Source organism: Colius striatus, chromosome 4, assembly GCF_028858725.1.
Source record: "Colius striatus isolate bColStr4 chromosome 4, bColStr4.1.hap1, whole genome shotgun sequence".
Classification (NCBI taxonomy): Eukaryota; Metazoa; Chordata; class Aves; order Coliiformes; family Coliidae; genus Colius; species Colius striatus.
Genome location: NC_084762.1, coordinates 90,617,415 through 90,643,364, shown reverse-complemented (window position 1 = coordinate 90,643,364; position 25,950 = coordinate 90,617,415). Strand labels below are relative to the sequence as shown.

General features: G+C 37.3%; 1 protein-coding gene across 2 annotated transcripts in view; it reads right to left on the bottom strand.

The window, feature by feature from the left end:
• KHDRBS3 (KH RNA binding domain containing, signal transduction associated 3) overlaps window positions 1–25,950 on the bottom strand; it is a 93,603-nt gene that overhangs the window by 36,424 nt on the left and 31,229 nt on the right. For both annotated transcript variants that reach the window (XM_061995312.1, XM_061995313.1), the window contains exons 3-5: window positions 21,378–21,494; window positions 14,958–15,104; window positions 8,879–9,018 (exon numbers count right to left, since the gene is read on the bottom strand). In XM_061995312.1, coding sequence (XP_061851296.1) covers window positions 8,879–9,018; window positions 14,958–15,104; window positions 21,378–21,494 — 404 coding nt within the window. The remainder of the gene's footprint in view (window positions 1–8,878; window positions 9,019–14,957; window positions 15,105–21,377; window positions 21,495–25,950) is intronic.

Here is a 25,950-nt window from a genome sequence, read left to right as displayed (position 1 = left end):
ATTAGAAAACCTTGGTGCATCTGTCAACATTTAGATTCGTTCTTATTTTATCCAAAGCAAGATATCTAGCTCTTTTCTGTCACACTCACAGATACATCTTACCCCTAAATCAAATTTGTCATGGCTCTTGGTCCCTCTGAATCTTTCACTGCTTGCTTATTTGACCAAGTAGATACTTCTGCAGACCAAATTTCAGCTGCCATCACCAACTCCTCCTGTCTTTGTATATAGCCTACAGACTTTATCTTTATAAAAATCACCTAAAATAGCTTTTCTTTACATGAAAAATTATTTGCCATGAAAATTTCAGGTGACAGTATGTCTTTAAAATAATGGTCTCTCTTCCTAAAATCAATTACTCTTTCATGTTAATTGAGAACTTAGAAAAGTAGATTTTTAAACTTTCTGGAGCACCCATAATATGGTTCAAATACCTATGGAAGAATCTCAATCCACAACTTTGGTTCAAGTACATAATTTATGGTTTCACTGTAAGCAACTCCACTATTGGAAACAACTATTCCCTTTGATAAAGAAAATAGTGTAATATTAACCCTTGGTCAGAATGCTTCTGAATCTGAATTTTAATCCATCTCCCAATATATTTCATTGCTTATTCATTTTTCCACTATTTCTTTATTACTGGAAAGATCTTTGTTTCCACTTCTATATGCCACAAAGCATTATCCACAACCCTTGAAAGCAGTACATTATCAAAACTCATTTTTCAGCTCACTTCAGACTTGACCTGCCCATATTCTGAAATACAAGATGGGTCTTTATTTTCCTCACTACCATGTGGTGATCTCAACCCCTTACAGAAGTCTTGAATGTTCTTTTACTCCACTGTTTGTAAGAATGTCTCTTGCAATCCAGGCTAATGGTGTACACAAATGGACACTGAACACCCCATATGTGTCTTCAAACATTTTGGATCTTTTTCACTACCAAATCACTTTGAAACAGAGTTAAAATGCCTTATTTTCAGGATAACTGAAATTAAAAGGTCTTTGTTTGTGATCCCTCAGATTTATGAGCTGCAAAATACTCAAGTACTCAAGCATCAAAGGAAATAAGTGTTTGGCTTTCTTTTTGGTACATTTTTAAGACAAAAATCTACTTTTCTTATCAAGTATAATATCCAGAATTTTATCTACTTCTCTGGATGAGAGCAACACTACTCCTAAAGTATATATTAACTGTATTTTATACTAAACAGATTGTAGTACTTAAATAGATGGTACTTACACATACTCAGTAAATTCTAGCTTCTAGTCAGATGTTATTATAATATCCAGACATACTTTAACAAAGTAATCATAGATGTACTTGAGATCATTGAATTGTCCTCTCAGAAACAACTTACTGCCCTAAAACAGATTACTGTGGCAATATAAGAAAATTTGAAATACTTGTTTCACCTTTATCATCAGTTAGGTTTTGATTTTCCTTAATTTATTAATCTAGCAGTGGTGAAACTAGTGAAGTTAACCCTTTCCCACTAAATGCACGGGTAATTTAGCTGGTTAAATTCAGAATAAGACTACTCTCATAGGTATGCAATTAACTTACAGGCTCAGCAGTAAAAAGGTCTTTTTCAATCTGAGTATCATGGACTACATCAAATAAAGTAAATACCAGTGACTTATTTAATATCTTTCATCCCTTCAAGTTAATGTCATGAAAATATTTTTTTTTGTTGGAAACTGAGCCTACCTCCCATAATGTAACTTCAATTTTTTTCCTCTCATAAGTATAAAAAGAGTAAGTAAAGCATTAAATTTCTATAAAGCTATCAAATCCATTAAAGGAGAACCAGCCTTTCACAGAAAGTGTTGCAATGTGCTAGTGTGGTTTGTAAATATAGTATAGTAATTATAGAAGACATTATGTACAACAGCCCCCTGAAAACTCTACCTTATTGTGTACAGTTAAAATATTAAGAACTGTATTTTTTACTTAACTGATTTCACTGTTTGAATAAAGAACTTCATGTGTGGAAAACACTCTAAAGAAAATCTAGTACCACTCAAAGCCACATTAAACTTAAACATTTGCTAATGTTTAGAAGTAATTCAGATACTAATGTAACTGTTGATTGCTACTAAAACAGTATTTTACCAGCTCATACAGTTTAAATACATCCATAAAAAACTACTGAAATATTTCCTCTTGAATCTTCATTAGCAATATTTGTTTGGTGTATCTACTTTGCAGTAGTGTTTCCAGGACTTGTTTACAGCGAAACAAGTTATTGTCCTTGGCCAGGGCTGTCATAGCCTCCAGCCAACACTCCCTTAAAGCTTTCCTCAGCAATAGCTCTACTTTACCTTCTCATTTCTCACTTTCTTCTTTAGTATTATGCTGATTTTTATTTCAACTTTCTCATTTCACCAGATGACTGAGCAGAACTACTAACTATGAAATCACAGCTACAATCAGTTCACAGCTCTCTTCCACTTTGTGAACAACAATTAAGTGAGTTTATGTGGTATGAAGCTCCTTTCCAGTATCTCGCCTCCAGAAGAGGAAGTAAATCCCTAACACTATTATTCCATGAGGGAACACTTGGAACTCTTTACTTCTAGCATCCACATTTCCATACATCTGCAAGAATTTAAACTGTAGATCTAACAAATTAGTACCAGATGTTGGTATTTTGTCTTGCTTTGAGTACAGCTAGCTACAGTCCAAGTTCCTCAAATAGTAAATATTTTTGTTCAGGTCTTGTGTTAAGACATCTGAAAAAACAGACCTGTTATTTTAACACATCGGTACTAAAATATTGAATACTGATATCCAAACATCACTCTAAGCTAAGACTCCTGGCTTTTTAAATGATTCATCATTGAAGTTAACATTTAGACATTTTGTTTCACATTATTTGAAAACAGCAATATTTATGCCCACATTCCAACTCTGTGAAAGATTTATCACAAGACTAAAGAAGCAAAGCACACTGAACAGCATACCTGCCTTTGTCCTGGATCATGAACTGGCTCTATCAAACATTTTTTCTGCTACAGAATCTTTTACTGTCCTATATGTTCAATAAAAGTTTTCTTCAAAAACAAACCAGTTGATTCCAAACATGACAGGAATGATTTAAGTTTGATCCAGTCACTAACAAAGAACTGGAACTTGTGAACACATTACAGTAGAGATCCATACTACCTCATATTATTTCTGACAGCTAAATTTTAACCTACAACCTCAGTAGCAGTTTTATTTCTCCCCAGTGTGGCAATCATCAACTATTAGGATTATCATTAGGACCAGTCATGCATAGAGTGAAGTATGAATAAAAAGAATAAATGGGAAAAGTAAAACCAACCCAGTCCCGTAAAAGCATAAACCAGAAATTTGCTTCTACTTTAGACTACTTCTACACCTTGGCTTCAGGAGAAATTACTTTTTTCTCCCTTCATCTTAGTGAAACCAAAATAACTGCTTTCAAATACAAAACCTCACCATCTGGGCAGTGAATCTGACTAGCTCTTCCTTGCTGTGGCCTTTCAAAACTTAAGGGAGGTTGTTTATAAGGAAGATGGAGAAACTGAAAGAGGGTAGATTTAGACTGGACATGAGGAAGAAATTCTTTTCAATGAGTAAAGCAAGATATTGGAGCAGGTTGTCCAGAAAAGCTGTGGATGATCCATCATTGAAGTATTCCTGTTCAGGATGGATGGGTCTTACATCAACTTGATCTAGGGGAATGTCAACTCCCATGGCAGAACACTTGGACTGAAACAATCTTTAAAGATCCCTTCCAACCCAAACCATTTGATGAAACCAACAAGGATTTCTAGCTCTGACAGGAATTGCTTTCACCACTACACCAAGGAAACAATAAATATTATCCAGATTCAGATTTATTGTTCTTGTACTCTAGAATTTCACTTCACTAATATATCTTAAAGTCAGAATCATTTTATCCTTAAGCCTTGTTTAAAATAGGAATGTGAAGTTTTAGATAGGAAATGCTTTTATCTACAAAACAAAAAGTAAAGAAAAAAGTCAGGTAAGGGAGGTAAGAGACCTGCATAGATGAGCAAAAAAGTTCTGGAGAGAAAAAAATCAAATGGAATAAGGAAGACTGTGGAAAATGGCACTGGTCACTTAACCAGAGTTTAGGAATGTCAATACATGCAAATATGAAACAAGGAAGGTTAAAGCCCTCTTGGAATTAAATCTGGCAAGGCACACAAAGGACAAATGAGCTTCTTCAAGTACATCAGCAGCAAGATGGAGACTGAGGAGAATATGAGCCCACCGCTGAATGAGGTATGTGTCCTGGTGACAGAATGAAGAGAAGACAGAGCTACTGAATGACTTCTTTGCTTCAGTCTTTACTTCTAAGGGCATCCCTCAGGAATCCCAGTTCCTGAAAGACAGAAAGTCCAAAGAAAAGAAGATGTTCCCTTGGTTGAGGACAATTGGTTTTGGGATGTGTTAGGCAAGCTGGACACTTAGAGATCCATGTGCCCTGATGGGATACGCCCTCAAGTGATGAGGGGACTGGCTCAAATTATTGCTAATCCAAGCTCCATCATTTTTGAGTGATCATTGAGTACAGGCAAGATGCCTGAAAACTGAAGAAAGGTCAATGTCACCCTGGACTTCAAAAAAAGCAAGAAGGAAGACCCAGGAAGCTACAGGCCAGCCAACCTCATCTCCATCCTTGGAAAAGTGATGTAACAGCTCATTCAGGATAGAGTAAAAGAAGGTTAGCAGGAGTTATCAAAATGGATTCACCAAGGGGAAATCCTGCTTGCACAAGCTGATAGCCTTTTATGATGCCATGACTGGCTGGCTAGATGAGAGGAGAGATGTCTTGACTTCAGCAAGGATTTTGACAGGGGACAGTGAAATGGATTAAGAACTTGATGAATGACAGAGCCCAGAGGGTGACCAACAGCTCCCAGTCAAGTTGGAGGCCTGTGGCCAATGGAGTTCCACACAGATTGGTTCTGGGGCCAGTCTTGTTCAACATCTTCATCAACAACCTGGATGAGGGGGCACAGTGTACCCTCAGCAAGTTCCCTGATGACACCAAACTGGGAGGACTGGCTGATTCCCCAGAGGTTGTGCTGTCATTCAGCAGCATCTTGATCAGCTTGAGAGTTGAGCAGAGAGGAACCTCATGAGGTTCAACAAGGATAAGTGCAGAGTCCTAGATCTGGGGAAGAACAGCCCCATGCACCAGTACAGGCTGGGGACTGACCTGCTGAAGAGCAGCTCTGCTGAGAGAGCCCTGGGAGTCCTGGTTGATAATAAACTAACCATAAGCCAGCAGTGTGCCCTCGTGGCCAAGGAGGCCAATGGCATCCTGGGATGCATCAAGAAGAGTGTGGGCAGCAGGTCAAGGTAGGTTCTCCACCCCCACTCCTCCATCTGGATAAGGCCACATCTGGAGTACTGTGTCCAGTTCTGGCCTCCCCATCTCAGTGATACAGAGCTTTCAGAGACAGTCAAATAAAGAGCCAAAGATGATCAGGGGTCTGGAGCATGTCATGAGGAAAGGCTGAGAGACCTGGGGCTGTTTAGCCCAGAGAAGAGGAGGCTGAAGGGAAGCCTTATCAACACTTATAAACCTAAAGGGCAGGCATTAAGAAGATGAAACCAGTCTTTTTTCTAATGCCCAGTGACAGGACAAGGGGTAACAGGCAGGAGCTGGAACACTGGAAGTTACATTTGAACACAAGAAGCTTCTTCACTGTGAGGGTGAGGGAGCCCTGGCACAGGCTGGTTCAAGGTGAAGTAGTCTTATCTGCAAATTTTCAAAGCCATCTGGATGTGTTCCTGTGCAACCTGATTGAGGTGAACATGCCTTAGCAGGTGGCTGGACTAGAATATTTCTAGAGGTCCCTTCTAGCCTATACCATTTCAGTATTCTGTAATAATGTCCTCAGATGTGTACGTTAATATGTATGTTAAACATGTTTATTTGATGTATTTAGTGAAGTCTCAAGTCACATTTCGGTAGTATTATCACTTAAAGTACACTCATTCAGGATATGAATTCTAATGCCTTAAAGAAACATTGACAGCAGAAGAGGTACATCATCTAGGTATTCACTGTGACAGCATCGTATTAAACATCACTGAACCTCTGATCTTTCCATCACAATAAATTAAGTTGAACTAATATGATCCTTTGTTTAATACAGACTTCCAAAAACCTTAACAGTGTCAGTTTGCAATAAAAACAAACAAATGAAAACCAGGAAAAATTCTCACATTCCTTCTCATTGCATAGAGGATGCAGGTACTACCTGAAGAGGTTATATATGCTTATCATAAATGTCACAGACAGGAAATTTGATTACATCTTAAGGTCATCTTTAAGAGTATTAGTAAGGAGGAAAATAACAAAAATGGGAACAAGATGGCAGAATGGATCATAGAACCAGCTCTATGCCCAAGGTTAATGATTAAAAAAAAAGCATATTCCTAAGGGTACAGCTCAAAACACACACAACCCTTCTATAGAAAATTCCATCCACTCCTTGATATAAATCTTACTTGGCTCAAGTTAAAAAAGACATCTGGAACAAGCCAGCAATAGCAGAAAAAATTCAGACCACGATCATTAAGAAATTACTTACCATGTACAAGAATACCTGTGCACATGATAGAATTTTGTATGCAAGCACAAGCATTGTTCTCTACTAAGTAAAATTTTGGTATGGAGCTAAACATACATGTAACAAGTCTTCTTAAAAGAAGGCACTTGATAAGATGCATTATCTCCAGTTTCAACACGTCTGATAAGGAGTAAAAAAGGTATAAATTAGTACTTAGTTTTTTTAAGTGAAACTGTTCAGGAATGAGAAATGCTTAAAAACTGGGAACTTAAAACACTCAGTTATTGCATCCTCAGCAGGATGTTTCATGTATCAAAGCCGATATCTTAAATATTCTAGAGATTATAAAGATTCATTACAATCAAGGTTTTCAACTTTAATTTACAAGCCTTCACAATCTTTACTTCAACACCTCTCATGGATCTCAGGGATGCCTGCTATTAGAAGCCTTATCTAACACTAAGACAAAGCTTTTAACAAAGCCTTCCTTCAACAAAAGTATTAGTCACCGAAGGCAATTTGTACTAAAAAAAATGGAGCGTTACAACTGAGTTTGAGATAGTCTCAATGACTGTAGAATCTCAGTAGCAATAGCATTGAATTTCACTTCAGGAATATACTTCAGTTTCCACTAAAAGCTTTACACCAAGGACAAATCACAAAAACAAACCATCCTTCTGTTTTCCTTAGAACAAAGGACATGACAAATACAATTTTTAGTTGTCATCTCCAAATCAAATGCTAACAACATTTACAATTACCCTTAAGGTATTTCCATAGTTGTAGGCCAACAGGAAAAACTACAAATGGGTTTGTGAGCTACCTAGCAGAATGTATGAAGCTCTGAAAAGCTAATTTAACAAATCCAAAGGATAGAACTAGTGATATTTTAAATTCAGTTGATTTTGCATGCACATGTTAGATACTAGTAGTGGAAATTAGGTATGAAACTTTAGTGACTATATCAAACCAAACAATAAATTGCAATTGAACTGTGTCTCTGTACTGAGCATCTGCAGTTGACCTGTTACTGGCACCTGAGAAAGCTGAAAACAGATATTTAAGAACTGAAGTAAAATTAGCAAGATAGCCACATCTAAAAAACAAATAAGATCCCTTATTTCCAAGCACTTTTGTACAGCTGATTAGTGCTAAAGGAGTGAACCTTGGTAGATAATTACCACTACTTGGAACATGAAAATCAAGAAAAGAAGCATACATTATATAATATTACTTGAAAATATAGGAATCCAAGTTTATTTTTATTTAGAGAAAATATATTCTTACAGGATATAACCAACAGTAAGCATAAATTCTTTAAGATCCCTTCTGAGTTGCTTTTGAGGTCGTTGTTACAGGGTATTACATCTAACTAAACACATCTGTATAAATGGAATGATTCCTCAGTGTTTTTCCCTTTAAAATGCTTAATCTGAGTTAAAACATTTCAGAATGTTATCTTGGAATGATTTTAAAAGCTGAAATGTAAGTCTGAAGCTTGCATTAATAAGCAGTCATCCCTGGAGCAAAATAGTTCACTGTAGAAAACTGTTAGAACTCAGTTACTCCAGCCACAATCTCTTGTAATATAACAGCAACAGACACATTTGGTTTGTTTTCACACTTTGAGACTCAAAGGAGTTGAAGCTGTCATCTCAGTATTGCAAGGAAGCTAGGGGATGCTAGAGTAAAAACTTCTCCCGTCTCAAAAAGAAAGCAAAAGAAGTAGTAGCTTGCCTATTCCTGAACCAAATAAAAGTCACTGTTTTGTGAAAAAAAGGAAAACAGATGAAACTAAAGCAAAACTCTACCTCCAAAATGTTTCCATAGGATTATTTTAGTAGGACTATAAAAACTTTGTAATAGTAAATAGTAAGAGGAATAAGCATATTGCATAAGTTAGAGCAACTGAACTGAAATTCACATCCATTTATGCAAGATTCACCAGTTCTTCAGAGCCATGAAGCTCCGTAGGGTCAATACACCGACTCCACAGGCACCTAAGGAGCAGCTGGAAACAGTCAAACAGCACAGAAGTAGTAAGATCCATGATGTACATTGTTACTTAGGTACCATTCAAGTTTAATAGCACAAGTTTCAGCACCACTGTTAATTCAGGCTAAACTAACTAGATGACCTTCAATGATTTCTTTCTCTTTTGTTCTTATTTGGGGTGTTCCTTCACATATTTGACTACCTCATTCCGTTTTGGTTTTTTTTTTGGTGTTGGAAGGGAGAAATTCAAAACAATACACATTCAAATTAAATTCCACTGCAGCTGACATGCTTACCTGGACAAAGCAGGAACTGGTACTCCTCTTGCTCTAATTGATGGTTTCCCACGAACTACTGGAACTTCTGCATTTTCTGAGCCACCATTTAAATATGTTAATTCCTGAAGCTGTGCCTGTCTGATTTCATCATTGTAGTCCTAGAAGAGGGAGTGAGGAAAAAAAAACCCAGTTCTTACAAAGTTAAACATATTGAAAAACTTCAATTTGCAGATTATAGGCCCATTATTCAATCAAAATTCCCAAAGGAATTCTACAGAGTAATTGCAATTATTGCTGGGGGTGTTTTTCTTCCCCATTGCACATTAGCTCCATGTGGCTTTACCAACTGAAATGATAATGTTGAAATGCTGTAGATAAGTGGGAATACAACAAAAAAGGTCCCAGTTCTGAGCTTAGACCTGGTTTCTAATTCCAGATAGAGAATCATAGTGTTAGAAGCTCATAGTGTGTTAAAAGCAGGAAAAACTGCATTGCTTCATGTTGCAAAATACAGAAAAAATACACTGTAGAGAGCAGTCTGACAACTAAGAGATTAGATATTCACACTTTTAAAACCAGGAGTTAAACAATGAAATTCATTCAATACAAACGTGCTGTTATCTAATAAGAGCTCCAAAAATTTTATCCTTGCATGTTCTAGAATTAACAACTTGCAGACACACAGTGTGTTTCTTATTCTACACAAATCCTCAAGGTCTATCAGAAAGCTGAAGCTATTTACATGGAATTAATATGGTACTTCAAATACACAAGAGTCTTCTCAGCAACCTTGAGCCAACCTCCAAAACTGGCACATCACATAGTAATAAAATAGATACAGCAATGAATTCTTGAGTTGTTCATGTTTTTCTGCCATTTTTTCTCCACTTAAGACAAAAAATGCATCTGTAAATGTGAATCAGAAGGAAATAGTTCTCCACATGTATACATTCACTTCAAATACTGAAATATTAATAAGTCATTTAAAAGGAATGGAGTGGTATTTTTAATGCAACAGTTCTTATCCTCCCATTTCCAAGAAAGTAGGTTTGTCCAAACATCTTCTAGTTCGACATTTCAAGTACAAAACACTTCATTCCCTGTGAGAGTGATGGAGCACTGGAACAGGTTGCCTAGATGGGTTGTGGTGTCTTCTCTTGAGATATTCAAAACCCATCTGGATGAGTTCCTGTGTGACCTACTCTAGGTGGTCCTATTCTGGCAGGGGGGTTGGACTAAGTATCTTTAGAGTTTCCTTCCAGATGTTAAAGTTCTGTGATTTTGTGTGATTCAGTGATACAAAGAATATTAATCTCTCATTGGAAATTTATTTTTTGCCTTTATGCACTAAGCAGATACCAAAAGACTCAAGCAGCCTTGTAACCTGCTGAAACATAACTCCACATTGAAAGGAGGCTAAAACATCTATTAAAGATCACAATTATCCTTGAAACACTTCTAGATTTCCACAAATATGTCTTCCTTTACATGCCATTGCTGAAGAGTTAGTGTTCAAAGTAGTACTAGAGACATTTTGTCTAAAGAGTCTTAATTGGGCCCTAAAATTTAATTCACAACTGTCTCAGTCCTTTACTCAGTAGCAGAAACCAACCAACAAACAAGACAAAGAAGAAAATTTGTAAGACTGCATCCACTAATTAAACTACATAGTTGAAGCTTTTGAAAAACAGATTCCATTAGAAAACAAATCTGGAACCAATAGACAGACAAACTATCAAAGGGAGTAGGACAGAAAAGGGCAATTAAACACTACATAGAAACCCACTTATATTTGCGTTTTGTTACTGGAACAGAATTGTCTACAAATGCAAAATACTATTCAATGTTTTAAAGTTGAGATTTTGTGCTATACAAAATACTAACCAATCGTTAAAACTACAACACAACACGTAGGTCTCAAAGCTCTGACATAGTATGTAGAGATGTCTTCTCCAAAAGACATCCTCCTCTAGAACTGGAATTCTAGAAAAATATCCTTAATTTGAGATATGCTTAGGTTACCACTGTACACATTGGGTTCTTTCTCTTCCCAATGCTTACTCATTTTCCTGCAGCACGCTACTAGATACACTACCAGCCTCTGTCAACAAGGACCTCATTGCACATAGACACTAAACAGAAAATATAGTCATTATCCCATATGCCAGAAGCAGCAGGATACAGAGTGAAGAGGCAGTACAAGGAAGTAACAATAAAAGTAGCCACAATAGGCAGCAGTGTTAATCTATAAGACTCTGAAATGTGTTCTTCAATTCAAAGTAACAGATGGTCAATTTATAAATATTCACTGCTAGTAAACAGCAATTAATTCAAATTGAGAAGACAATCTCTTCCTCACCTAGAACACAAGACAGGCATGGAAAACCTTTAGGCTGTACTCCTCTCGATACCCTTTAGGCAGAGGCAACACTTGAATTTCAGTCAAACGTTGCTACTGAAATTCAAGAACATATGTACTCCCATCTTATGAATATTGCCCATCCTGACTGACTACAACCTTCTATGAAGATAGATTGAGATTTTTTTTCTTCAGGAATGACTAGATCAAGACACATGCAAGCCATTTTCTCCCTACACAGAATTACTTACATAACCCAACTAAGCAGCCTTCTTTTAGAATTTATCTGCAATTTTCACCCACCCTCAACTAACACAGTGGCAAAGACAAAGGCATTTTTGCTGTAGTTTTTACAAGCACACTTTGCATCCCACATCCTAGGACCAGTTGTGACTGTATGTTCAGGTCCTGTACAAAAACTGAACAATGAACATTCATAAACTAGATTCAGCATCTGAAATTGTTGGAAGGCACAGTGAGCTACATTGTAAGAACACAAATTAAGATGATAATCCTATATTCTTAGGAGGACTTTTCATGAAATAAAACTGATAGTTTTCTAAGAAAGCCACAATGGATCTTACAGAAAATACAAATAAAGATGAATTTGGTAGCAATTATCCAAATGGCAGTTCTAGAGAATACAAAGGTTCTCCTTATTACTTCCTGAGGTAGCTGCTGCAAGGAGGAGAGCAGAAGAGATCAAAGCACTTAGAATCATCTGATAAGATTACTTTTGAAAGCCAAAGGGAAATTAAGACAGTGTTGGATTGATATAGTTCAGAAAAGATTATGTTGCATCAGCTCGGGGCAACAAAAATGCAATGATTTAAAATCAAGACAGAAAAATGTGCAACTAGTGAATGGAATTGCTCATTTATCAGTCTAAAATTTTACTGGCTTAACAGTAGAGAGGTGGATAGGTTTTGGTAAGCTTATTATGATATTAGTGAATTAAGCTCAATGAAGAAAAGTAAGATCTCTGATGAAGGTGGCAGGGGGATCAGATCTATCTTTACTTACAGAGCATACAAAAAGCACTTAAACTGAGCATACTTTCATCTAAAAATAAAGTACTCCTCTGCTCACTAGAATAGCCAAGAACTTAACCCTTATCTCTTCACACAATCAAGTAAAAAAATCATGTAAATACAGTAACCTTCACAATTGATAGCCCAGCATTCCTACAAATAATCTGTGGAGTATCTTCTATCTAATTAGGATGTTTTAAGAGGTAAATAATCTTACTGCTGTTATCATATACATGAAGACAAAAGCCATATGCAACCTGCAGACAAAGTTATATTATGGTGCTTGCTTCTTTGTAATATCAAAACACAAGGCTCAGGATATTTTTGGTTTTTAACTTAAGCTGCACATTAGTGTGTTACCTCACACTAGGATGTATCCCTAAATGAATTTCTCAGAGATCATTACTTATAGAACTACAGAAACATTTAGGTTGGAAAACACACTTGAGATCATCAAGCCCAACAGTTAATCTAGCAATACTATTTCCACCACTAAACCATGTCTTTAAGCATGACGTTGACATTTACATGTCTCATACCTCCAGGAATGGGGACTCCACCATGTCACTGGGCAGCCTGTTCTAGGCCTTGGTAACTGTTTTGGTGAAGAAATTTTTCCTAGTACCTACTCTAAACCTCTGGTACAACTTGAGGTCATTTCCATTTGCCCCAGCATTTGTCACTTGGGAGAAGAGATCAGTGCCCACCTTGCCACAAGCTCCTTTCAAGTAGCTGCAGAAAGCAGTAAGGTCTTCCCTCAGCCTCTTCTCCAGACTGTAAACACCCCCAATTCCCTCAATCACTCCATGTCAGATTTGTGTTTCAGACCCTTCACCAGCTGCATTGCCCATCTCTGGGCAACTCAATGTCTCTTTTAATGATGGGCCCAAAACTGAACACAGTATTCAAGGTGCAGCCTCACCAGCACCAAGTACAGAAGCATAATCACTTCCTTGCTCCTGCTGGCCACACTGTACTCCAGTATGCTATTGGCCTTCTTGGCTACTTGGGATTCAGACATCTGTTGACCAACATCCTTAGGTCCTTTTTCACCATACAACTCTCTAATCACACATTTCCAAGCCTGTGGCACTGCCTGGGGCTGTTGTGGCCTAAACATAGAATCCAACACTTCACATTGTTAAACTTCACACAACTGGCTTCAGTTCATTGCTCCAGCATGGTCAGGGCCCTCTGAAGAGCCTTCCTACCATCACATGGATCAACATTCTACCCACCTTGGTGTCACCTGCAAAGTCACTGAGGATGCACTCCATCACCTCATCTAGATCATTGATAAAGATGTTAAATAGAACAGGCCTTAATACTGAGTCCTGGGAAATACCACTTGTGGTTGGTCACCTAGGGGATTTAACTCCATTTACTACCACTCTCTGAGCTCAGCCATCCAACCAGCAAAGAGTATGCCTGTCCAAGCCAATCATGTTTTGGTTAATGTCATGGAGTAGTGCTGGCACATATGAACTGTCATTCAGACATAAATAATCCAGAAAGAAAAACCATTCAAGGACCACACAAACTCCAGTTACATGGGGACTTAGTTTAATGGATCTAGACTAGGTCTAAAACAAACTAAAATCTCCCAAATGCATACAGGAGTACTGTCAGGTCATCAGCATCAACTGCTTCAGTCTAGAGTACAGCTGGCAGTTCCCCACTAACAGGCTGTACAAGCCATACAAGAGGCATCTCCAACTGACCCTGAATACAACTACACTGACTTCACTCTCCAACATTTACATTCTGCTGTTGCTCAGATTCACGCCTTGAAGTTTCCTTAGTTAGGTTTCTCACATTTCCAAGATCTAACACTAATCAAGAATAACACTTGGATAACAGTTTCAGTAGTAAAAATAAACACATGTCAATGTACCTCAAGGATGTTTTGCTTTCTATGTTCCCTTCAGAACCAATAAAAATAGAAGAACTTTCACAAAAAAGCTAATAGTTAGGAACTTAACACGCAATAACCCCACCTCAAATGCTCTAGCTTCTTGAGAGCTTGGATTGCTTCAACCAGTTTAATATCACAACACAATGAAGTTTGCTTCTTACATCAGAAGAAGAAACAAAGGAATCTCCTGTATAAAGTCACTGGAAACTCTACAACATCATTGTCTATACATATCCCAAAGCTGGAGTACAAACAAGACTTGAAATCACGTCTCATTTTATACATCCATAAATCACAAGTTGAAGTATATACCAGAAGACATGTAAATCTCATGTATCACCATCTTAGTTGAAAAAAGAAAGGTATAAGATAAAATGGTATTGTTTCTCAATACTGAACACAGGTATGGGTGAGAATACTACAGCTTAAAATGTATTTATTGTTAGTGAAACAGAACCCTATGCCGATGCTTCAGGTGTACCAAGATCATCAAAAAGTTCTACCTAGAGCAAAGAGATTTCTCTGTATTGTACAGGTTTTTAAATACCTTACAAATGACTAGTTTAAGCAAGAAAAAGTTGCTCTTAGTATAGGATGAGATATGTGGACAGTTATGCATTCAGTCAGTAACTGCCTGTATCAAAATGAAAACTAGTTGTAAATATCGCCACTTTTCACAGGTGATGGAAATTAAGCAACATGACCTAATCAATATCATAAAGTAAGTTAGTTACAGAGAAAATTTCTCAAGATTTACCAGATTTCTTATGAAAGAATTAAAGCTATACTAACAGGGATGAGGAACTTCTTGATTTCTTCCAATGCATGTCCCATTCTGGCATATGCTTCTGCTGGTGGAGCAAATACTTCAATTAAAACATGCAGGTCATCATTTAGGTGAAAGTACTTCGCCTCTCCACTTTTTCTCAATTCTTCTTCCTAGGAGATAAGAAAAAAAAAGTTAGGTTTTCCCATCTTCTTCAGTCATTACACATCCTGTTTACTTATGTTCAGATGTCAATGACTCAAGTATAAAAATCACATACTTTTCTAATACACTTCAAACCAATCATGTTGCTACATATTAGAAGAGTATCAGTTTGCTTATCAGTATAGTGTCAGTAAGTGACTAGCAACACACAAAACTCATCAGCTTCTGCTCACATACAGAACAGTTTTCCTGAGTGCATCGGTTTTGTGTAGGAGAAACACATGTGAACTTAGAGTGTCTTTTCTTTAAAACGTCTTTAGAACAAGTTTGATCTAATATTCCACAAGAACAACGTGTTTACCAATATTATTAGCATTAGTATTATCGCACTGCTTATATATTTATTTTCTTTTCTCACTGAGTTTTCTATCGTACAAGTATCTGCTTCACAGAACTAGGCTACCTTGACCTGAAACTAACAGCATATGAAACAAGCAAATAGGACATTAGGGAAAAGAGTTCACTGCCTATTTCAGAAGAGAATATTCCTGCTTCACCCAATCCACTTCAATGAGACTGAGGAACTATTTTAATGTGGTGGAGCAGAGCTCAAATACTTGCACTCACATGCAAAATGTTCAATCCTAAAAGACTAATTAGTCTCAGATAAGCTCTCCCCATCTCACATGTATGACAGACATTCCAAGAGATTAAACCACCATTAAAAACATTTTCATTGTATTACCAGAGAATATTGTATCAAACTCTCAGCAGTTATCTAAAAAAAGAGCCTTAAGCCCTCTTTTCCTGTTGTTTATTGTATTTAACAAACATCAAGTAATTCATCCTTTACATTACTAAAATTTTAGTTTCAATGGCAGTTGAAATCTGTCTCCTCCCCACCCACCTCTTAATTATAGGTTGAAGTTTTTAAAAGACAATCTATTTCTGATTCATAAATAATCTAATCATACTTGTTTCACTACAGAGGTGTTTAAAAAATAAACAAAATAGTTAGCTATTAGAGCATCCACAGAAAGAATATCAAGAGGTCAGTCAGCAGAGGATCAGACTGTCAAAAAAAGCATAAGTTTTGTCCATATAAGGAATAGATCTTGGAAAGAGGAAGTAAACTAACAAACATTACAGTTCTGAAGTGTTTAGTTTTAATAGGAACTGTTTCTCACTAATTCCTTAAGCAGTTATTTAACACATATGAACTGTCATCTAGCTCTGGAATCTAGATGTTTTAATCAGTGGAGTTTCTCCATATACTTTGAGGTTTAGTATACATGTGCTACCAAGCATTACCTGTTTATTTTCTTAAAGGGTAAAAACATTATTGTGCAATGAGATGTCCAGAGAACTGAGAATTAAAGTTAACTTTTGTTGTTATTAACTTGTCTAGTAATAGAAAAGATGTCAGAAATTTCACTGTGTGTTGTTCTAAATCATTCCCATAAGCAAGTTTTTAGAGTAACTTTATCCTTCTTTCTTGCTTCACATGCAAAGTTCACTTGGATTTATTTTCCAATTCTTTAGCATGACTTAGTAACATACTACTCTGTACAGCTCCTAAAAGCACTCATATAAGAATGAGCTCTCTCCTGGTCTACATCTCTAACCTTGAAAATACATTAAGCATTTCAGGTAGCTTTTATTCCTCATGATGATCAACACAAGAGCCACAGCTTGTTCCCATTCTAGTATCCCTCACAGACAGTATTTTTAGCTCTTAAAATTCTCCATCTTTTACTACTTGACAGTACATACATTGGCTAGGCTTGCCTAGTGTATGGAGATGCTACTTCTCTGAGCAAATCAGAGAACATGTTTTTTACTCTACTTCACGGGAGATTTGAGCTGCTGAAAGGATGAAAGTAAATCAGATGTGGAAAAAGGGAACTAAAAGATAGCAGGTCACCACATCTTTTCAAATACTTTCAGGGATGGCAATCACTTTTCTGGCAGCCCATTCCAACACTTGGTAATCCAATCCTTTCACTAAGGGAATTGTTCACTTTTTACTTAAAAGAGACAACAATAATTTAGAAGAGGAAAAAAATATAACTCACTACAATCTCCTTTCAGGTAGTTAGAGAACAAGGTGGTCTTCCCTCAGTCTCCTTTTCTCCAGGCTGAAAACTCCCAAGTTCCTTTAGCCACTCATCAGATTTGTACTCCAGATCCTTCACCAGCTTTGTTAGCTCTTTCTAGACACTCCAGCACCTCAGTGTCTCTCAATGAGAGGTCATTAAAGATGTTAAGTAGAGCAGGCCTCAACATTGAGCCCTGTGGAACACCACTGGTGACTGGTCAACAACTGGATTTAACTCAATTCACTAGAACTCCTTGGGTCTGACCAACCAAACAGTTTTCTACCCATCTCAGGGGAGGTCTATCCAAGCCATGGGCAATCAGTTTCTCCAGGAGAAAGCTGTGGGAGACGAGGCCTAGAGTTTAGGTATACCATATCCCCAGCCTTTCCCACATCCACCAAGTGGCTCACCTTCTCACAGAAGTTTACATTATTCTAGCAGGACCTGCTTTTCATAAACCCATGCTGACCACACCTCATCATCTGGTTGTCCCATATGCCACCTGATGGCACTCAAAAAGAACTGCTCTGTAATCTTTTCCAACACAGAGGTCACCAAGGAAGCTTACTATCACTTTTCCTCAGGACAGAGATGATAATCATTATTCCTTTAAAACTAGTGGTGTAGTAGGTATACTAATATTAAGAATCATCTGATGATCTGACCCAGTCTCCAACAATTGGTTCATTCCAGAATCTGTGATCACCATCACAAAGTAGCCACATAGCATATGCTGTCTTGCCTCTAGTGATACCAAAAATATTATGACAAACTTGGCAACAATAGATCACATCCTCAGCTGTTTTGGGTGCAAATCTGGCTTCAGAGTAAGAGTACTAATTCACATCAGCTGAAGATTTTTAATCTGTGGGAATGTCATTCCAAACACTTTTTTACCTATAACAAACCAAAAAAATCTTATCACAATAGTGCTTCAAAACAGCAGTTAGCTCTTCCCAGAGTGTTTTTTTAAAAAGTTGTAGTTCATGGCATTAGATATTGTCTTAGCTCCTATGCAGCTCTGAACATGATCCAATTCTACACTAGTAGAATACAATATTGTTCAGGAGATTTGTCAATGAGAAGTGGAAAAAAGCCTATATAATGGTAATTATACTTTTTAAACAATTCCCCCTGTACTACAAGATCCAAAAGAGCAGGCTAGAAACTTGTGGAGTTTCTGTTTGGCCAGACAGCTCATTAGAAAATGGAAGCAACTATGCTTGACATTATATGACAGTAAAGTAGCATTTGGAGTCACAGGTGCAATGGAAAAGCCATCCATCTCCCTTCTCCTATGTGTGTCTCTAGGCTGGTGCATCACCTTCATTCAACATATCCATTTCCCAGAGCAGTGCTTTGAGCATTAAAAAGGCAAATTGTTTGTTTTGGGATCTGGATTACTTCAAAGTAGAGAAAATAATGCACCTTATTTACCTATACATATTTTTTTATACCTAAGATGAACTCAGGCTTCTCTCCATATTTGCAACATATCAAACAAGACAGGAGTAGGTCCTGTAGCAATAGAACAAGAGACATTGGTTTTAAATTAAAAGAGAATAGATTCAGATTAGATATAAGGAAGAATTTTCTTTACAATGAGAACAGTGAAACACTGGAACAGCTTATCAGAGAAGTGGTTGATGCCTCATCCCTGGAAATACTCAAGATCAGGTTGAACAAGGCTTTGGGCAACGTGATCTAGAAGATATTCCTTCTTATTGCAAAGGGGTTGGTCTGGATGACCTCTAGAGGTCCATTCCAATCCAAACAATTCTATGATTAGGTGATGTACTTCACTTTATCAATACCACACTAAAGTCTTAACTAGATTTTCCAGGTAATGAGAAAACTGGCCACATGCAAGAACTTGTAAGCCCTTCTGTGCAGTAAGTGGTTAATATGGAATAAAACCTAGTCTACTCTTCAAAGATTATTCCTCATAGAAGAAAAGCCTTTACAATTAAGATTCCTATGTGGTAGTTCTCTAGACAAGTTTAATACAGTAGTTCCAAAATGCTAACCAAGAAAGTATGAAGATTAAAGCAAAAGGTAAATTATTTGTAGCAAAAGATAGGGTTGAAACAATTAGAGAATAGATAATCTACACAAAACAAAGAAAATGCCTTAAGTTCCCTTGTTTGGTTAGGTTCTTCACATACCATCTCCAGTTTGTCGAGCCATGGCCCCAAAGAACCAGGGATGAGTGCAACAGTTTAGGTTACTACCTGATAGGATCCCCTAGTAACATAAGTACTTGCTTGCACATATTCCATAGGTTCAACCAATACTGTAAACACTGTAATAAATTTAGTCTGCTTTTAGAGTTTTGAATGACACTTACTGTAGGACTAGTCAAAAGAGATATATACAAGCTGTTCCAGACCTATTATTCCAAAGTATCCAACTGATTTCTCTCTATTGTCCCTTTTACAAGCACAACTAGACCCACTATGAGGGGAATCTTACTGCTTCAGAACTCAATAAAGATTATATTGAAGAGTTCTGCAAACAATAGCTCAAACAACTTTATTAGCCATTTAATTAGAAAAAAAATAGTTAATCAGTTTTGGCTAGCATCTTCATCAAAAAAACAAGTAAAAATTTTGAAAATTACTTCTTTACGCAAGGAAATAAGAGAAGTTCAAATGATTCCACTAAAAACGTCTTTAAAAGTCTACCCCAGAATTCTGAGATTCAAGTTAGGATTTGAACTTTTCAGCATGAGCTCCTGCTTCTAAGAAAAAAAACCAATCACCAAGCTTTTCTTGTACTGCAGATCTATTAGAAAAATTCAGGTACCTTCCTACTTTATGACACATTTTGAAATAGAAACATGTAATGCAGCGAAGGAAATGTATCAGTTTGACACATTCCACAGGAACTGAGAAAGTTCAGCATGTGTCATTTAAAACAGAATTTGCAGACTGTCATCCTGGCTTGAAACATGTTCAGTTTATATTCTTTTTTGGTTTAACTGTCATAGTTAAAGTTATAGCACTAATTTAATAACTATGAAATGTTTAAAACTTGAAGTTGTATTACCTGTACTGTGTTTGGAGTTGTACATAACTTCCAAAAAATTCTTCCTCTTCAAGCTTATTATAGCAGAATGTCTTTGTATATAAATTAGTTACACTAACATAACTTGCTTAATAAAAATATTTGCAAGAAGGAATTGAAAGGAAGAGAACACTAAAGTTGCACAGAAAGTAATTTATAGGCTCCAATTCAGTTCCTCATAAATCAAAATAGAAATGTGATGTGATTTATAAAGGAACATGCTAAAACACATGTATAGCTTAGGGAATTCAGTAGCCAGTCCTTTAAGTCACTCTTCCATGTCTGTCATTATCAGTCTTTATGGCACACAGTACTTCTAAGCTTCAGATTACATAACCACAGAAATATTTCACAGGAGGCGTATAGAGTATAGTATGCTACCAGCAAAGAAAGTTTTGTGCTTTAATTTGTATGAATGTTACAATTTAAAAAAAACACAGTTCACCCAATAGGTGACACATCTCACTGATAAACGTCTGCTAAAAATTTAGCTATAGATTTATTTCAGTAGAGTGAAACTTTGTATAGTCATCTATCCATCTAAAGGTATCTCTTCTGCTGTCTGCTTTGGCTCTTGCAATGGATGCATCCACTATAAACAAATACTCCCATAGAAACAATTGAAATTTCTCAGTTCTTTAAGCTGCATTGTCATCCATAGAGATGGGAAGTTTCTTCTAGTTGTATTCTATCTCCTTTCACCAGCTGTTTATATCTAGAAGTGTTATTAGATTTAAGTGCGAAGTTCTATTTTGTGTGAAAATATTTGGATGCATCTAAAAGCCAGTTTCCTCCAGAACTGAGAACACTGCCATGTTCACTTTGACATTACTTATTATTAAGCGGGGCAAGACCAATCTATATCAGTGATAATGTCCCACATATCCTCAAGGGCCATAGTTTCATAAGGGCCTCATGATACAACTCATGGTATCCTCAAAATACTCAGTGAGAACTTAGAAAAAAACAACTCCATCTGAATCTAATCAATACAAGTATACCTTATTTTTTTTATTTATCTCATTTTTTTTCAAGAGATTTGTTCACCTGTTTAAAAAATTTAGCTAAGACACAAAACAAAGGTATCAAACTCTACCACCATATCCAGGGTCTTACCTTTGTCTTGTCCCTCATAGAACCTTTCCCCAAAATAGACATTTTGGTCAGTGTTTCTTCCTGTAAGCGCTTTAGAGAATTACCACGTGGACCCAAAAGCTTTCCCACAAAGTTGAACTGTAAGAAAACAAAAAACCATTAAGCTCATTGGGTTTTTAATCATAAACAAACAAGCAAAACAGTATTTTTCTGAACAACTTCCTATTCCAGGTGCAAATAAGTAATGTATGATAAATTACACTGTCACTAGGTACAACTGTGTAGAACACAGAAGTGATTCCACCAGGTGTCAACAGAAACACAAGTCAAAGGACGCAAATAGTATGAAGAGAATTTTGTATTTATCCCATTCAACACAACAGATGTAACTCAAATTGCAATTCAATTCTTCAACAATTGTTACCAGGTATATAACCATAAAAACCAAAGCTGGCAGCGATCTCACAAATATAAACCAAGCTCTACAGAAAAATATCTTAATTAGCCTCTTCCTCTCTTGAAGATTTATGAAGCAACCCATACAATGTACTCTACACTAAAACAAAAACAAACAAGGAATTAAATCCAGAGCACAAACATACAAATTCAGTCTGTGGAGCAGATTGTGAATAACTGTATCCCACAGGAGGAACCTCAGGCCTGAGCCAGGAAAGAGCATTGGGAAAGATCAGGAGAGATGAAGTGTTAGAAATTGACCACAACCTCTATTCCCTATCCCTCTCTGTCACTTATGGGAGGATGTAGAGTCAAGAATGAAGTTTAGCTTGGAAAGAAGCTGGTTGGGTAGGAGAAGCGGTTTTAGTTTTGTTATTTTTTTTTAACTACACCCTGTTGCAATTAATTGGCAATACATTAGTCCTCCAACTCCAGCTTGTTTTGCCCATGACTAATTAGCAAGTGATCTCTGTCCTGACATCAAACCACAAGTTTTTCATACTACTTTCTCCTATTCTGTTGAAGGGGGTTGAAAGAGCAGCTTAGTGGGTACTTGGCAACCAGCAAAGGTCAACTCACTACAATTCACTTCAAAACAATAATCTGTTGCTGTACTTAAACCATGTTCAGTAATATTTCCTATCCCCAACAACACTTTGTAAACCCAGGATATAAATTCTGTTAGACTCTGAAGTGACAAACTCATGTTAAAAAGGCACAAGTAAAACTGTCATGCTAAAGTGCAAACAGGATTAAATTACTTGTGGTCTCAAATTCATGAAATAATTCAGTTCTTTGTGTATTTCTCTATTGTTGTGTCAGTAAAAGGTCAAGACAGGCTTCTTTCATCTCCCTATTCTGCTGGAGAAATTTGAAAACACACAAAAATGGGGTAATAGCAGCTCAAAATCCTTTGTTGCTACATTAGAATTGCTGATGGAAAACAGCCCAAGAGCAGTCACCCTACAATGCAGAAACCGTACAGCTCCAATTCACCCATTTCAGCTCTAGACAGAGAAATGCAAGCACTAAAAGCCTACTGAATATGAGAATAATTTTATTCCCCTTAGTACTTGCAAGTTCAATTCCCAACAGAGACCTGAGTTAGAAGATACAATTGAGTAAGTTGCTTATGGATGACTACAGTCCAAAGCAGGCTATTACGTTCAAGGCCTTGCATGAACCACACTTCCCAAACTATTAAACCAGATCAAAAAATCCCCAGGTAATTTCTTTAAGTTTTATTGCATAAATTTCTTTTTTTTTTTTTTTTTAACAGATCCTAAGATACAGTCAAGAAAAGCATTAAGCAGAAATAGGTTGTCCAGCAAAACAATGAAAATCTCCCTTGCTGAGAATATTCAGGGCTCAGGGCCCTGTGTAATCTAATCTACAGTCATGATTTCAACTGGAAATAACTTCAAAAGAAAGCAAATTTAAATAATTCATAAGTCAAATTTCCAGAAGTCAATAAAGTCAATCTCTCTAAATAAAGAACCTTTAGACATCTGGTCCAATCCCACTTCATAAGGAGGTGCACCTAGATCAAGTTGCATAGGTATGTGTCCAGGAGGGTCCTGAAGACCTCCAAGGAAGGAGGCTTAACACTCTCCCTGAGCAGCCTGTGCCAGGGCTCCCTCACATCACAGTGAAATAGTTTTTTTTCTTATGTTTAAGTGGAACTTTGTGTTCCAGCTTCATCCCATTACCCCTTGTCCTGTTGCTAGATACCATTAAAAAGAGGGATGCCCCAACCTCCTGACATCCACCATTTAGATATTTATAAATGTTAGTAAGATCTCCCCTCAGTCTCCTCTTCTCCAGACTAAACAGCCCCAGTTCCTGCAGGCTTTCCTCATAAGGAAGATGCTCCAGTCCCCTGACCATCTTGGTGGCCCTGCACCGGCCTCTCTGCAGCACTTCCCTGTCCCTCTTGAGCCGAGGAGCCCAGAACTGGACACAGGACTCCAGATGAGGCCTCAGCAGGGCAGAGTAGAGGGGGAGAACATCCCTTGACCTGCTGGCCACACTCTTCTTGATGCGTCCCAGGATGCCATTGGCCTTCTTGGCCACGAAGGCACATTGCTGCCTTATGTTCAGTTTTTTGCCATTCAGTCCTCCCAGGGCTCTCTGCAGAGCTCCTCTTCAGCAGTTTGACCCCCTGTACTGGTACATGGGGTCATGCCTGCCCAGATGCAGGACACTTGTCCTTGTTGAACCTCATGAGGTTCCTCTCTGCCCAACTCTCAAGTTGCTCAAGATCCCACTGACTGGCAGCACAGCCTCTGGGGAATCAGCCAGTCCTCCCAGTTTGGTGCCATCAGCAAACTTGCTGAGGGTACACTCTGTCCCCTCATCCAGGTCATTGATGAAAATGTTGAAAAAGACTGGCCCCAGAACCGATCCCTGTGGAACTCCACTGGCCACAGGCCTCCAACTTGATTCTGTGCAGTTGATCACCACCCTCTGGGCTCTGTCATTCAGCCAGCTCTCGATCCACCTCACTGTGCACTCATCCAAGTCACACTGCCTGAGCTTTCTGATGAGAATGTTACGGGAGACTGTGTCAAAAGCCTTGTTGAAGTCAAGGTAGATGACATGTGGTGCTCTCCCCTCATCTAGCCAGTCAGTTATGCCATTGTAGAATGCTATCAGGTTGGTCAAACAGAATTTTGAATAACAATTTTTCAAACAGTACTTAAAATGATCTATATTTGTTTTAGAGCAGCCTTTTAAGTTAAGATGAACAAAAATAAAAACTGCACAGATTTAAAGATATTTTCCATTTACAAAGTATGCTGATATTTCAGTGCTGAGTACCTGCAGTATGATGCAATCTAAATTTCTAGCAATAATCTTTGTTAAAATAGTCAGTTGACATTTTACTCAATTTTGACTGCAATTTCAAAGTTGGCAAGCATGTACTTAACCATGCAATGCATGGCTTCAAATATTCCTCAACTGGAGCAAACAACTACCTGACAATTAAAATACAAACTACAAATCATAAGTGGAAGTGTATATCTGCAACAAAAGTGAAATCCACTTTAATATAATCAAAGTAATTGAAAGGCTCCAGGGCTCAGACAGCTTAGGTGTTCCAAAGCACATTTGTTTACTCCACTTGCATTGTTCATTTTAAAATCAAGTAGTCTAATGCTCCATACATTTCAAGCTTGACCTACTAAACTTTAATACCACTAGATGTTGTTCTCAAAACCAAAAAAAAACATCTAGTGTTGAAGCTAGACACTATAATAGTTACACAAGTAGCTGCACAGATGACCTATTCTACATAACATTTAATGAACAGGAAAATATATTAGCTGGGTTGATATACCCAATATCAACCAAGCTAATTCTTTCCTGTATGCCAATGCTCTGAATATTGTATTTAAGTCTGAAGCATGAGAAACCTGTGCAAGTCTGAATTTCTGTTGACGTGAAAGCATCATACCTCTAGATGTAGCTTAAATACACAAACACTGGAGATTACTACAACATGGTTTACAATGCAGTCCCCAAAGACTTTTTGCTCCCATAACAAAGATAAAAGCTTTGAAAATTTGGGTTGATTATTCCATAAAAAAAAACCATTTATGACACTGAATGAATCCTTTTCGTAGGAAATAGATGTTTAGCTTTCAACAGGTATGAGATCTCATTCGAGCTATTGGTTTCTCTTATACATCAAAGTGGAAACAACTGATCAGCAAAGGTTTTGAAACATTTTTGATACAGAAAGACTCAAAAAGATATCAGCCACTAAGCTGCTACCAATATCTAGGTTTTTTTATTCCCAGCAATCAAGGAATAGGACTCAAAGCAAAAAGCACAAAACCAAAAAGGAAATCAAGGTTTTATTTACCTGCTGCTAAAACAGAAGCAAATACAAGAATCATAGAATCACAGAATAGTAGGGATTGGAAGGGACCCTTTAGAGATCAGCTAGTCCAATCCCCTGCTCAAGCAGGTCCATCTAGATCAGGTCACACAAGAATGTGTCCATGCAGGTTTTGAAAACCTCCAGAGATGGAGGCTCCAGGCCCTCCCTGGGAAGCTTGTGTCAGTTCTCCATCACCCTCACAGTAAAGGAGTTTTTCCTTAAAATTTAAGTGGAACTGTGTTCCAGCTTTTG